The sequence below is a fragment of the Ixodes scapularis genome, unplaced genomic scaffold (assembly GCF_016920785.2).
Source record: "Ixodes scapularis isolate PalLabHiFi unplaced genomic scaffold, ASM1692078v2 PGA_scaffold6__148_contigs__length_123643588, whole genome shotgun sequence".
Classification (NCBI taxonomy): domain Eukaryota; kingdom Metazoa; phylum Arthropoda; class Arachnida; order Ixodida; family Ixodidae; genus Ixodes; species Ixodes scapularis.
The window spans coordinates 76,848,097-76,863,079 of record NW_024609881.1 but is presented as its reverse complement, the minus strand read 5'-3'; the positions used below and the strand labels follow the sequence as shown (position 1 = coordinate 76,863,079).

Below are 14,983 nucleotides of genomic sequence, written 5' to 3'. Positions count from 1 at the left end.
AAGCGCTACATTCCTATAGGACAGCAGTATTTTTTTAGGCCAGTGATTCGCTTTAATTAAACACAAATGGTTGGTTTATATGATGAACCATCAGCCCCTATTTTTCTTAAGTGTAACGCAGTGTCTAACGTTACGTCCGACGGAACCCGAAATAAAAATTAAAGTTACGCCCAACGTAACTGTCAAGCATTCGAGTTACGTCCGACGTAACCCAAAATAAAAATTAAAGTTACCGTATTTACTCGAAAATAGGTCGAACTCTAATTGTTGGACCCACCGAGAATAAAAAAAACAATTCAAATATAGGTCGACTTTTTTTTATTTTTAAGAACAGGGGAAATTTTGGGCAAAAGAAAGAAACCTTTATTTACATCACTTCACAGCTTGGTAGACATCCTCGCAAATCCGCCACAATACTTCACTGACACCGTTGTAAAATGACGACAAGAAACGAAAGAAGGTGCGAAGCAACGAAAGACAAACTACAAAGACGCAAACAAAGCCGCCGTGTCGCCATGAGCAACACGCGAGCCGAGCCGCCTCAAGCAACTAACAAAAGTAACATCTTTTTTTTTTTTTCTTTTTTTGTGCGCGTTTGCGAGGATGGAGGACAAAGTGCATGGCGCATCGCGTTCCTCTCCTTCCCCATTGCCCAGCAAGGGGAACGCTAGAGGTGCGATGGCGAAATCCAATGCCCCAAGAGGTGCGCGCGATAGCGGCACCAGCCACCGCTGTTGTTTTCGGTTGTTTAACAAAAGCTTTTGGAAACAAGAAGCGGCGCAGCTCTACGGCAACGCCGGCTCGGTGACTCGATAGCTTCATGCCTCCGGTACGGTCGCAAAATTTGGTCGCGAATGTAGGTCGAAATTCTTTAGTCACAATTTCCGAAAAAAAAAAAAAAAAAAAAAAGGTCGACATATATTTGAATAAACACGGTAGTCAGCTGCGCGACGAGACACACATTATGAAAGCGATTGGTGCGAGCGATCAAGGCGATGAGCGACGTTTTCTAGAAGCCCAGGAACCGAGCGGCGCAAGCAGCGAGAGTGAGAAATCTTCGTCGCTCGGCGCCGGCACTCGTAGCTTCTCGTCGTCGCTCGTCTCGTTGATCGCTATTGCTTACATGCTGTTCAGAAAGGTGCTCTAAGTGGTTACCATTGCATTGGGACCAGCCTCGCATCCAACCGTAACCAGTCTTGACTTTTTTTTAAGCCGCCCAGGTAGAAGTTAACATCGTACATACATCGTTTTCAAGCATGGCTCCTCGTTCATTGCTCGATTTACTTTTTCGTAAATGACAAACCGCAATGAAGCACAATTATTCTAGTTCAAAATTGTCACGAACACTTGGCACGCATGCTTACACTGTAGCGCACCTAACGTAATTTAAAAGTAGAACGAAAACGGGGCGAGATTCGCTTACCGCTTCACGGAAACAGAGTCCTTCGGATCCTAGGCCTAACGGCCGAAATCGGAAGTCGCCTGCGGTCCGGCGATCGGACGAGTTGAGCCGGCCGCGCTGTGCTGACCCCGGCTGACCACGCCTGGTTGAACCATGAGAGGCGTCGTCGAGTTGAGAGCCAGAGACGCAGTAGAAACGGACCGTAAAACATCTGTACCGTAAAACGCAGGAGCCAGCGCCAAAACCGCTACGTCTGGCTGCGTCGCCATCTCCGCGACGACCGGAAGCGTGTAAACCGGGACTGGCCGGGAAGTTAGAAAAGGCGCGGCAGCGGAAGCCACTGGGCGGAAGCTTTACGTTTCGGTTTCGCTTTTCTCCGACATCGGCCACGGTCGCGGGCTGGTATGTTTGCGGCTGGTTGCGACGACGCGAGGGGCCACGAAAAGACGCCGAGTTGGCCGAGTACGAGTCACGGCCCACGATACGAGCAACGGGCCATTTGCCCCTGTCGACCGGCGATGCGGTATCCGCGGCTTAGTGTCACGATCGGTTTGTTGCCGTGCACGTTGACTCAAAGCTTGAAGTTATGCAGTTCCGTCAGTTCCGTTCCGGCACCAGCCGCACCACGTTTTCCGGTGCATCGCACGTGGAGGCCTTTCGACGCATTCAGTGAACGTAAAGATCGCGCCCGCTGTCTTCGGTGCTGTGGAAGAAGTTGGGAGACGGAAGAAGCATCAAAACCAAGGCGTTTAGGACTCCAGTCCGGGCCGCCGGTCCACTCTGAACGAGAGGCGACGTGTGTGTGCACGCTTTGAGGAAGCCTCCACGTTTCGCCGCGCCAGACGTCGCCGATCGCGACCAGACCCCGAGTCCGAGAGGCTCTTGCGCAGCCAGGAACGGCAGCGAGGTAGGAGCTGCTCGTTCTGCGCAACCATGCAGTGCTCTACAGTGCTCGGAGCTCTCGTTGTCATGCGTGCTTGCTCCGAAGCCTTTGTGACCCCTTCGGACGCGCAAGTCGTACTTCGCAAAGGTTTGGACGGGGCCGCCCTCACCGAGCAGCTCCGCTAAATTCCGCTTACTTATGATCGCAATAAAAGCTTGCGTTTGTTCTCGGGAAAAAAATTGCGTAACCGCTCTCCGCGCCGCCGACGAGGTTGGCCGCCACCATGTTCTCAGCTGTTCACTCGCTCCCGCAGCGAGCGCCTTCCGATAATCCTCCCCGTTCCAAAATGCGATGCGATCTTCGTTTACATGGGCTGAATGAATGCGCACTCGCCATCTCGATCCACCTCTGTCTAGCGACTTTAATGCGATGCGCTTTGCGCATTATGCCGTTTACATGACCGCATATTGAATGCGGCAACTGGATTCAATGCGACTAAGTCGCATTCATGTAAACGCGGCTTATGGTATTTTTCGACATGTATGATATATGTAACGATACCGGTGGTAAACGATGGACGTTTTTGTTGGAAGATGGCGGTCGTCTTTCTGCATGTATGGTTTAGTTATACCGGTGGTCTTGTGGTATAGGCGTTTCGTTGGAAAGATGGCGGTCGCCTACGTCATCGGACGCAAAATCATACAAGCCATACCGAGTCATATCGGCGAGCAAACCGGCTGCCAGTATAGACAGACCCGGAGCCAAAGCGGTGCCGGTATCTCCAGTTATGGAGAACGCAAAACCAAACTAGCTGCATGTATAATAACAATAAATTATGATGGTGTCATACCAGGACTGTACAAGCAGCAGGTTTGTTTCTTGTACGTTTTTCCAATAGGGGAGCGAAAATCGGTGCATGTTTTTCGGTGCTTATTTTTTAATCACCAGTGTATTATGGGTTGAACGTCTTGTGATGACGCTAAAAAGCGTTGATGACCCAAGAAAAATGCGATTGGACAAGAACATTTCAAATTTCCATTTCTATTCACATATCCATTACGCTCTTCTCGTGGGAGCATCTATCCTGACGAAAAATGCCTATGTCATTGAGCTGTGAACGCATACTCAGTGTACAATCTTTCGTCCTAGAGAGGTATTGCGCACGCTCGAACGCGCTTCACAGCCCAGTAGACGAAGTTGGTGGCACCCAGAAGGCGAGTTTTTGAATGGTCTGTAGTAGGCAAAAGAAACAAATAACAATCAACGCACATCAGCTCTTCAAGCGAAGAGGCGCGTTTCTAAGGTCAATGGCTCCGGACGGCACTAATGTTGTTGGCGTTGTCGTAAGATGACGTCAGTTCATACGAACTGACGTCATCTTACGTGATCACGTGACACAAACACGTCATCTTACATGATCTCGTTACACGAAATGACGTCATCTTACGTGATCACGCTGCACGAAATGACGCCATTTTACGTGACCACGTAACACGTCATCTAGTAATTCAACCTCTCCCCACAGCAGCGCGCTCCGCGCTTTCCGGGCCCGTGCAGTGCTGTAGTCGAAATCAAGCTCCGTATGGTAAGCGAAGGCTTCTGAAGTCTCACATTGAGAATACTCGCAAGCGACCGTCTGTGGAAGCTTCGCACGTTGAGTTTTTTGTTGAGATCGAGCCATCGTGTTCCATTAACTATAGTTGAAGTTATCGTTCAATAAAGCCCTAAAAATATGAATGCAGTTGGTGTAGACATCAAGATCTAATCAAAAATGCGGTTTGACGTCGTTTAATTAACGTGTATATACAAGTGTAGAAAAAATGAGTTATTTGTGCATAGATGTTTAAAAAAGTGTTATTCGACATAGGACTTTGGGAGAAGGATGTGTTCAGATTTTTCTTCATGAGCGCAAATATACCTGACGCAATAAATAGTGACGATTTCATCGTCCCAGTGGTGAGCAGGTGATTTCTTGCTCGAAACAATGATGCCATTTCATAAACCAAGTTCTGTGACATATGCTTTTCCAGTGTCTGGTCACTATTTTGTAAACCTTTCAGTCCAAACGAGTATACTTCTGTTTGTTTTGGTTAGCTTAGGAGGGGGTCACAGAGCCTATCTTTTTGTCTTCCTCTAGGACAGACGTACAGAGTTATACCGCAACACGCATCTGTGGAGCACACAGAGCTATCGCTCTCCTGTTGGCGGCACAGTAGCAGACGACACAACGCAGCTCCGTAGTCTATCGAGGGCACGGCTAGCCGCGGCCCGTAGCGCGACCGTTCAGACCAGGGAAATGGTTTTGAAGAACCGAGAAATGGTATCTTGTATACAATAATCACATGTCGTTAGTATATTCTACTTGCTAAGCCAAATAAATATTTGCAGCTTGTGAGAATATGTTTGCGTGACGATTTATCGTTCACACTCCTGACGGATGTTAGCGAATCCTTCATGTTCGTCGCTCGCAGTTATCGGTACCCCCTCCGAGTGACTTCACCATATATATTTTTTTCTTGCTTGCAGGACATCATAAAAATCACAAACACGCGAGAAAAAAAAAATCTTACGAGTACGCGTGATTTGGAGCTTCGCAGCTCTAAAGATGCCCGGTAAATGTCGTCCAGCTTGGGAAGAAACTAATCCTTTTTGTTGGAGTTTGACTATCGTATGCTGGCAGCTCGTTTTCGGTCTGTTTTGTCTATACTCCGTTTCACCGTAATTTGGCAACCCTCAGTCAGAGCTGCTGTGAGGGAATCACAGTCGCGGAGCAAAGCACGTGACAACTACTTTTAGGAGCAGTATATGGCACCTGCAGCGCGTCTCGGACCGGTGTGTTTAGCGTCTTATGCTGGCCATACATCAAAAGTGGTCCCGAAGTGCAACAAATGACGTCCCAGAAGACGGAGTGTCACGCTGTTGCATCTCGCGATCCTGGCAATTCATCCTAGAAATGCTGGCGAAAACCACGAGCGAACACGAGTGTCGCTGTCGTCATGGCGTCCCAACGAAAAGCAATTATACAATTTCGACGTTTTTGTAATTCGGTAATTTAAATTACTGTATACAATTTTTAAGAAAATAAAGACATCATAACCAAATAGGAACTTCCGTGCTAAAACATGCAGTGCGAAGTGAAGACAACTACTATCTTTTTTTTTTTCTTGATGTCCACAAAAAAAAAGGCTATGCAGCATCGATCCAATCGTTTTTTTTTTTTTTTTTTCGCACATTATGTGATGTTTTCTAACACGAAAATACCGACGTAAAAGCGCTGTAGAGACGATATAAAAACAAAAATTTAAGTGAATCGAGCTTTGTAGTGGAATGGAAAAAAATAAATAATTAACGACTTTTTACGGTAAACACTCCACCTCTAAGTAGAACTTCAAAAAAGTGACGGTTACGCGCTTTCATGCCCATTTCAACAAAGTTGGGAGAACGATGTTTGCATCTTGTGAATAGACATGTGGAGCAGCATGTTTATGTTAGAGGCATTGTGTGTAATCGCTGCGCAGTACCTGCCAAAAGAAGATATTATTTGGACACAGTCTCAACCGTTTCCGTCTGTGTGTGCTACGAATACAGCAACTCTTTTCGTAGAAGAAGTGATGAGGAAATGGCGTGCCCTTGATGATACGATTGTGATTATGAAATAAATTTTTTAATCAGCCAATAATTGCGACCTGTCCGGTCGCCTGGAACCCCGACAACAACTATCGTTCTCTGGAAAGTTCATTCTAATATTTACACGTTTTGTGGAGTTCATCGAGCGAATAAGAATGTTCCAACAATGAGCTAAACCTACACGAGTTCCCGAATCCAACACGGCGCTTTTGAATTTTAGCGCCGTAGATAGTTCTGCGAACAGTGTATTTTCTGTGCAAATATTCGTCTAACAGTTTTGCAACGTTGGAAAGCATCGGAATGATTCAGAATCACTGCGGAGTTGATACTCGGGAAGATAAGACAGGCACTTGGGAGAAACGGACCGTGGCATTTGAGACAGGGGCACAACCAGGGGACAAACGTGCTACAATCGCATACCCTTCCAAGGTCATCGCTTGGGCGACCGTGCGCGCGCCCAAGAAACCTTTCTTTTCTTCTTTTTAGGGGGGGGGGGGGGGGGGGGGGGGGAGGGATGGAGTGGTGTAGGCGCTGATTGTCTTCCTCCTTTGTGGCTTTTGACAGACGCACAACGAGACTGGCAGAACAAGCGCATGATTCATTTCTTTCGATGGAGGCGTGTATGCGAACATGATTTTTTTCCCCTTTTAGTAGTTAGTTGTTCTTGCCTTGACTCGGGTCCCAGTGGGTGCGTTGTCGTTGTATGCCCACTATTTTTTTTTTTTTTTTTAGTTTATGGTAGTTTTTGCGCTGATGGGGTATCAAGGTAGACAAAAAGAAAAAAAAAATGAAATAGCGCCTCGACAAAAAAAAAAAAAAAAAGTTGTTGCGATCAGGAACGTTTTCAAAGCGATTTTAGGAGCCTGCAGTGTTACCACAGGTGCAGGATTCAGAGCGTAACCCACGCACTTGAAGAGAAGGGGAAGCTCTCGTCTTATTGGAACTCTCTTTTATGGGTTTCCACGTCGCGATTGTCCTTCAAAATCAACTGTCATTTATTTCTCGCTCGTGGCTTCCAAGTACTGGAAGCCACGACTCGAGCCACAATAGTTTTGCGAAATCAAGGTTTCGCTGAAATGAATAACTCTCACGTACAGTTCGACGCGCAATACCTTTGCCGTATTGACTCGCGAGAGATGCCCCCAACACGGCTGAGTATGGCGGTGCTCCAGACCTAACATCTAAATTTTGTTGCCTTACCTGTTACTATTTCGCGCCCATTTTGAGCCATATCAAAATGAAAGCGCATGATGAAATAAAAATGACACTCGTTTTCCGCTCGATGGAAATTTCACGCCAGCTCGCTGTCTTTGCTGGTACCTTGAGCGTTTCCCAACGATGCGGAAAGTTAAAAAAAAACAAAAAAAAAACACGTACGATGGCATCCTTTGCACACTCATTACTTCTATAGACCTTTTCATTTTAGTAGTTGCCTCACCGGCGGACAGAGGGCGCTGACGCACTCGGCGCCATTAGGTTGCTTCAATTTGGTTGATTTCGGTTTCAACGGGAACGCGGCTATGTTGCTGTTTTACATTGTTTTTGCTTAATTTTGTGATACCATTATTTTCCTGATAGCACACAACCAATGCAACAGTAGTATTGAGCCACTTTGATGACTACGAGGTTATTTTAGCTTAAATTGAGGTTTTTTTTTTACCAACTCCTTTGATGGATCTGATTATGGTCGGTTGTGAAAAGCCTGACTGATGTACAGGGAAGAATACCATCGTGTATGGCCGTACCCGATGACACCCGATGACACCCGTTTCCAGAAAAACAAACTAATGAAGAGAGTACCATGTGAATGTAAAGGGGGGAAGCATATCGACAGCTTGATTAGCAGTGTTCTGAATCGGCCAGAACAGATGAACTCGTCAGTTTGCAACTGACTGTTTGGTTTTCGTGGGCACCCAACCTTTAGTGAACTTCGCAGAATAAAAACGTATCGTGTAATGACGCAGATAATTGATATAAGCATATAATATCGTCCCGGGCTCTTTTTTTTTTTTTAATTTAGTCCTCGAGCGTAATGTCTTCGGGCCCTGAGAGACATAATAAAATGAAATGAAATGTTTTGACAGGCTGAGTAGGAAATTTCTTAAATTATCAATCCTGCTAAAGTACTTATAAGCAGCATTTCGCGATATTTGCCCTAGGAAATACATTTTTTTTTTTAATATGAACATTTGCTTACTCAAGACATGATATAAGTGACAGGCCCGTCAAATTAAATCTGGCATTTGTCTTCCGTAAAATTGTCCAAATAAAATTTTAAAAAACGCAGGAGGAGAAACACCTCGGAAAGTTTGGCTGAATTCTAGCTCTAGGCACCACTTCACGGACCTGTGTGAACAAATATTTATTTCTTAGAACAAGTTCGCTTTATAAATTTCGGCGTAGCCAGCCACAAAAAGTAAACCTCTATCCGCCATCGACAATCCCGAACTCAAATAACTGTTATGCAGACTCTTCTTTTTTTTTTTTTTTTTTTTTTTTTTTTGGGGGGGGGGGGGGGGGGAGAGGGAAGGGGCGTTCATTATTGCGGATTTTAGATACTGGCAAAAATAAAACAACGTAAGCGAAAAAAAAAAAAAAGCGTCGTCAATATTGCGCATGCGCCGAACGCAAACCGCGTTTTGGATTTGCAACTAGAAACGACGTTATTTCTTTGTGCACGCTATTCTAAAACTCGCTACTGTTAAGTGTATGTGGCAGTTACTTACGCGGCAGGAGGCAACCTTTGTGTTAAGTAAATTAAGTGGAGGGCATTGGTTATCTAAATGTAATCAATGAATCATCTAAATGACTGTGAAAATGGGAGCGAGCATGGTATACAATTTCTCAAACTTCATAAGTAAACCGACCAACCGAATGTCTACGTCGCAAAAAAGAGATTGAGAACCTCATACACATGTAGGTGTGATATTATGAACAAACAAATCGCTTGATGCTGACGTACCATTACTTTTAGCCTCAGATAAAATACAAGCTAAACGTTCGTTGTCTATCTCGTCCGCGAGTTTCCTCACATAATCAAAAGAAATTGTTTTCGATATATTATGAATACAAAGAACGATACTTTTAGGGAATATAGATAGTCTCCTTGCGATCGCAAATGCGCGATATAAATATAGGTGCTTCTTACTGAGAATGTTCCGCCACTATTAGTAAGCAAACCTCAGGAGTCGTCGAGTAGACGTATCGGACTACAGTTTCCGAAATAAGGCTAGAAAGCGCGGTGACACGCGACGAAAAACACGAGTACAACGCACTCGCCAAGGCGCGGAGGGGAGAGCGGAGCAGCAAGTTGAAGCAACCTAATGGCTGCCGCGTCACGTGATTCCAAGATGGCAGCGCCCATGCGGAGGAGGATGAAAAGGTCTATAACACTGAGCCACCTCGTATCCTTTTGTTTTTCTTTCATGGTACTAATTTCTTTCTGCGCATTACGGCTGTTACGACGCTAAGTCTGCCTGCCCTTCGAATTTGAACCTAGGCTCAGATCAGGGACGAACCAGTTTAAATCAGGAAAATATAATTAACACTGTAGCAAAGTAAATCTATCATATCGATCGGAAATACGATTTGGCACATTCCATCTGAACACATATTGTGCACAGCGAATGCAATAGCGAGTCAGCGTGCAAAACGCCGCCACACTGAGCTACCATAACATCTCAGCGATTTTTGCATAGCACCGAGCACGGAAAAGAGAAAACAGTTATTCATTCACATAAACGAAGCAAATTTATTTAAAGCCCGGACACTCCGTACGTCCAATCTAGCTAAGGTTATCAATAGACTCGACCATGTCATTTGTCGAAACAGATAAAAGACGTTGGCAAAAATGATTAGACTGAATAAGTGAATCTAACGCACGTATTTTACCAACCGACGGTCGCGCGCCTTCAATACCCTTTCCAATTGTCATTGCGCACCTTGGACACACTTTGGGGAGCAATGCATATTTACATCGCCGCCCGAGGTCTCCATTGAACGTGTAGTACTGACTCAAATAAAATGCTAACCTGACTCTCAATCGCTCACCGCAAAGGACGATTTCGAACAGGCGGTACTGTAGGTCACTTGAGATAAAAAAAGAAGAAAAACAAGCTATAGAAACGAGCGTCGTAAAAAAGGGGACCGGCATTTTTATTCCTACCTCCGAACAGAAACGAGCGCCACCCACTGCATCACACAGCGCAGAGACCGGACTCGGCCACCGCGCGTACATACCAAGCGCGAGCGAGGGAGGGAAAAACTTCCTCCGCCGGGAGAACACGGCACATTTCGGGATCTATTTCACGCAGCGGATAACGCGGGCCTTTTCACACCTCGATACTGGCGCCATCTAGAAGTTGCGCGTTCAACCACGTTTCGAGCCGCGCGCCATCTGGTGGCTGAAACGGAAGAATAAATAGAGGTACCGCGCCCTCTTAAGGAGAACATCCGGGGTTTCCCCTGACTGCACACAGTTTATCGAGCAAGAAAGCGGGCCTGTACCCCTCTCCCCATACTCCCTCGTTCACTTTCAGTGAAACGGTCTATTAAAAAAATCGTATTGACCTCATTCGTAATCATTTGTATCTGAGAAGTTGTATAAAACGTAACGAATTAAACGAAACAAAAATATATGTGACAGAAAAACTTGCTAATATTTTCCGCGTTTCTTTTTTAAAATAGAACAAAAATGTTTTAGAGGAAATATCTTGCTTTCTGCAGCGTGATGTCATGGCACATCTTCTCACTCTCGGCGTGCTGCATCGACGTACGTCTCTCGCGAGCACCTGAATTTTTTATGCCGGCTGCAACACTCATGTTTTTTTCCAACAGCATTTCCGTCTGGTGTCCTTGTACCAGTAAAAATATATGAGCCTGCCAACAAACATTCAAGGATATTCAAAAGTATATAAGCACTTATTTATGAGATATATTTTTTTGTAAGAGATCTTGTTCTTTTTTGTCCACCCCATACAATAGTTCTTTTTTCTGTTGTTTTTTTTCAACGGGGTGCTTAGTTGTGAAAATCTGCGGGAAACTTCTGAATACAATTTTTTTTTTTTAAGGTATGACAACAGATTGTCTAGTTTTTGGTGTCACAGATGGCATAAAACAGCCACGCTTGACTACCTCTACGCTCGGGACGCTGTAACTTTAAGCACTGTCACAGATGCGGCATTTGACATCGCGGTAAAGGGCGTGGCGCATCGAGATGGATGCTTGTACCGCTACAGGGGAAGTCGTGGTGACAGTGGATGACATCGAACGTCTTGGATGTTCCAACATGAACGTGGGTGCGAAGATTTTTTGCAACACTGGTGCGGACCGGGAGCAGACACTCAAAGAAAACCGGATGGCTTACCTTAGGTAAACTTTTGGGCACTGTCTAGATATTAAGTAGGGGGGGGGGGGGGGGCGGGGGGTCGCGAACCTCCTTAGGTACGAGTTGGCCCAGGTTCGAACTTATCGACAAAAGTTCGACTAAAGTTTAGTCTTTTCTGCGCATGCGCGAAAATTTAAAACCAGCTGACGGCACTTAGCGGAGAAGTGCAATCTTTGTTGGTTACATTTTTTTAGTGTTTGGCATTTTGGACTAACTAGAGCGTTAAAAGTGCAATCTGTTTTTTTTTTATTGTGAAAACATCATACTAATTTTTCTAAAATATCAGAAATATATCATATCTTCTTATTAAAAAGAAATGAAATTGTTGTGTACAAGTTGAGTCAATCTTCTACAGAAGAAAGTTCATTGAGTTTTGAGAAAATTTCGAAGTTTCGACTAAGCGGTCCAACGTCAGTTTTGAGCAGAAGTTCGTAACATTCCTAGGATATTAAAGGGTAACCGGAATCGACGTGACACTAACAATATGCGATGTCTGCTCTGTCTCGAACTTATTCAGGGAACTTCTCCATGCTGTTATGAAGCAGTTTCAAACTTAATATTTCTAATTGAGAGTATAGGTTCACAAAAAAAGTTATGAACCATTTTATGCGGAACGCAAGTTCATCTGCTTCTTGCACAGGGGTTGCGCTGATGTCAGAACGCCGGGCTCTTATTGGCTGATAAAAACTAGTGGGTAGACATAAAGGCTTATTGCATTGAGGTCTACCCACCATCCTTTCAAGCAAAGCCAGTCAGAGCTCAGCGTTGTTTTGACGTCACGGAAACCTCTTCGCAAGAAGCAAACGACTTGTTCTTGGCACTAAAATGGAATATTTCTGCCGCTGCTTCTGTTGATCGTGATGATGATGACGCCCTTTTAAGTCAGTACAAGCACTAAACCAAAGAAAAAAGGGCATACGCATGGCGTAATGTATAGTTGATTCCTGATTCCCCCAAGAGGCATACACGCTGAAGTTCAATGATAGTCGCCGCAAAGAGGGCAGACGGATCCATCTCGGCGTCGCCTTCTGCTAGCGTCCCACTTTTTGTGAGAGGCGGGAAGTCGAGCTAGCGGCGATGCTGACGCGAGGGGGCTGTGCGGCGTGGATCTTGTAGCGATGACGTTTGAGGAGGGGGGGGGGGGGGGCGCTGCCTTTGTCTTCTAGGTGGCATTAATACAAGGTGCGGCCGTAAAAACTTTCTCATTTGGCACGCCTAGAAAAAAATCGAATTTCGAACTACATACCTAAAATTAGGGACACGACAGTCGTTTCTTCCAAAGTTTTTTGCCTATTTTTTTGAGACGTCAACTCGCGCGTACCGAATTATTAGAAAGATAACAAAAATGGCAGACGTGCATTCCCTATTGCCTATACCCGCCCATTCGCCGTCTGCAATCTGGTTCGCGACGCCGCTCTCAGGTGGCACACTGAACGCAAAAGGTTTGTAACAGTTGTTGCGGTGAGCGGACGTGCTTCCTGGTTCTCCTCGAGCATCCGAAGCTAAGTGCAAGTTTTTCTTCTTTTCTCTCTCTCTTTGGGAGTTGATTGGAAGTGAGTATACGGTAGGCAGTGTTAGGTTTGAACAGCAGCAGTTGAGGTTAGTTGAGGCTACTAAGAAGTTAGTTTCCTAAAGTAGGCTCTGTTTAAATTTTTGGCGGGAAGTGACGGATTGCTCCGGTCTAGACATGGGTCGAGATTTGGGTCGGCATGACAAGGGTGGGGACGGGTTGGTGCAGCGCGAGGGGTGTGGGAGGTGCTGTTACATAGAGGAGACGGGTTTCGGGGGTCCGGAGGAGGCGGCGGGGATGAGTGTCGAGTGTCGGCTTTGTGTGAAGCTTAAGCAGGTAACTGGGAAATGGGAGGGTAGAGTTCGGGAGATTGAGGCCGAGCTTAAGGCAGAGGGAGAGAAGCGGGTGGGTATCGAGGCCCAGGATGAGGAGCTGACTAGGCAGCCTTATCATGAGAGGGAGCAGCGGGTCGGCCTCGAGAAGCAGGAGGAAGAACTGGGGGAAGTATGGAAGGCGGGTTTAAAGGAGCGTATAAGAGGGAGTGTGACAGTAGGGTAGAGCGCATGGAAGGGGTAATTCGAGTGAGTGAGAGTAGCGAGGGGAGAAAGGAGGAAGTGTCAGTTCTAGCGGGACGAACCACCAGATTGCAGGCTGGGGTCACTGGTGGTCTGGAGTCCAGCCTGTTGGCTGGCGGGCTCGATGACGCTGGAGAGCTGAGTGACCCTCAGCTCAATAGCGCCTTCCAGCAGCAGGCGTCGGGAAGTCAGGTGACAGGAGATAAGTAGCAGGACAAGGGCGCGCAGGTACCATGGGGATTTAGGGTACTGGTAGTGGGGAGCTCTAACATAGCACGGGTTAAAAGGGGTGTACTGAACAGGGTGATGGGAGACCAGTAGGTAACCGTAGATGTCCAGCCAGGGAAGTGTATGGTGGATGCTATGACCACAGCATGTGAGGCAGTGTGGGATAACCGGGAGGGAAGGAACCTGGTAATGGTTCATGCGGGGCCTAATGATGCGCTCAAGGGTAGGAGCGAGAACCTCGGAAAGCAGCTAAACGTGGGAATGCGTAAGCTGAGGGACGTGTCTGAGAATGTGCACGTGGTTGTGTTCACAATTCCAGAAGTTCGGGGGCAGTCCGGGGTAACGGAGAGGAGGGTTGTCGAATCCAACAGAGTAATTAAGGGTATAAGTCGACAGCTTCGCTACGACGTAATGAAAGTAAACAGGGAAGTGTCCGAGGCTGGCTCCCGCCCTTTTGCAGATGGCATTCACTACAGTGAGGCTACGGGTTTCAGGGTGGGGGGGATAGAATGAGCCGCACGGTGACGGCCGTTTTGGGGGGACCGAGGCCCCTGGGGGCACTGCAGTAACTGAAAACCCAACAAAGTCAGGAGAGGCACCCAGGGTTCAAAAAAGGAGAAAACGGAAGAACAGGTATAAACAAACACCACAATCAGACATTGCGTATATTAACATGCAGGGTGGTAGAAATAGGTTAAAATGGGAAGAGGTAGAGGAGCAACTAAGAAAGGAAGATTTAGTGGTGTATGGGTTTGTGGAAACACATCTCAGAGACATGGAGCAGCCACCTTGCAACCCTGACTATGTGTGGGAAGAATGCAACAGCATGGAAGGAACGAGGAAGGGAGGTGGAATTGAAGCATTTATTAAGAAGAACAGGAAGTTTCAAAGGATTAGAAAAGAGTGTGCCGAACATTTGTGGGTGAAAGGAAAAGTCGCTGGGGAACCAACAGTGCTTGGAGTTGTTTACTTATGGACAGGGACAGGTGCTAAAGTGAAAAACAGAAAAATGATTGATTGCATATCAAGAGACATTAGTGAGGTAGGAGAAGGCTCTGAAATAATTATTATGGGAGACATGAATGCCCATATCGAGGGTCTGGATGGGTATACTAACTCAACTGGAAGCATATTAGTAGAACTGATGGAAAGCATGACTTAGTTTTATGTAATGCCAGTCAGAAATGTGACGGGCACATAACGTGGGAAACTGGCAATCTACATTCAACTATAGATTACGTACTCATGTCACACAAAATATATGGTACGTTACAAGTAGTGAAAAGAGATGAAGAAGGTTCCAAAAGTCTTGGTAGTGATCACAAATATATTAAGCTGAATTTTGCAAAAAGAAGTAAATGCTGAAACTAGA

At 46.0% G+C, this 14,983-nt stretch overlaps 1 protein-coding gene across 1 annotated transcript in view; it reads left to right on the top strand.

Annotated features, from left to right (window-relative positions):
- The first annotated feature begins 11,127 nt into the window (after positions 1 to 11,127).
- LOC120839839 (hydroxyacid oxidase 1) overlaps positions 11,128 to 14,983 on the top strand; it is a 53,701-nt gene continuing 49,845 nt past the window's right edge. Inside the window, exon 1 of the mRNA XM_040210204.1 lies at positions 11,128 to 11,282. Coding sequence (XP_040066138.1) covers positions 11,128 to 11,282 — 155 coding nt within the window. The remainder of the gene's footprint in view (positions 11,283 to 14,983) is intronic.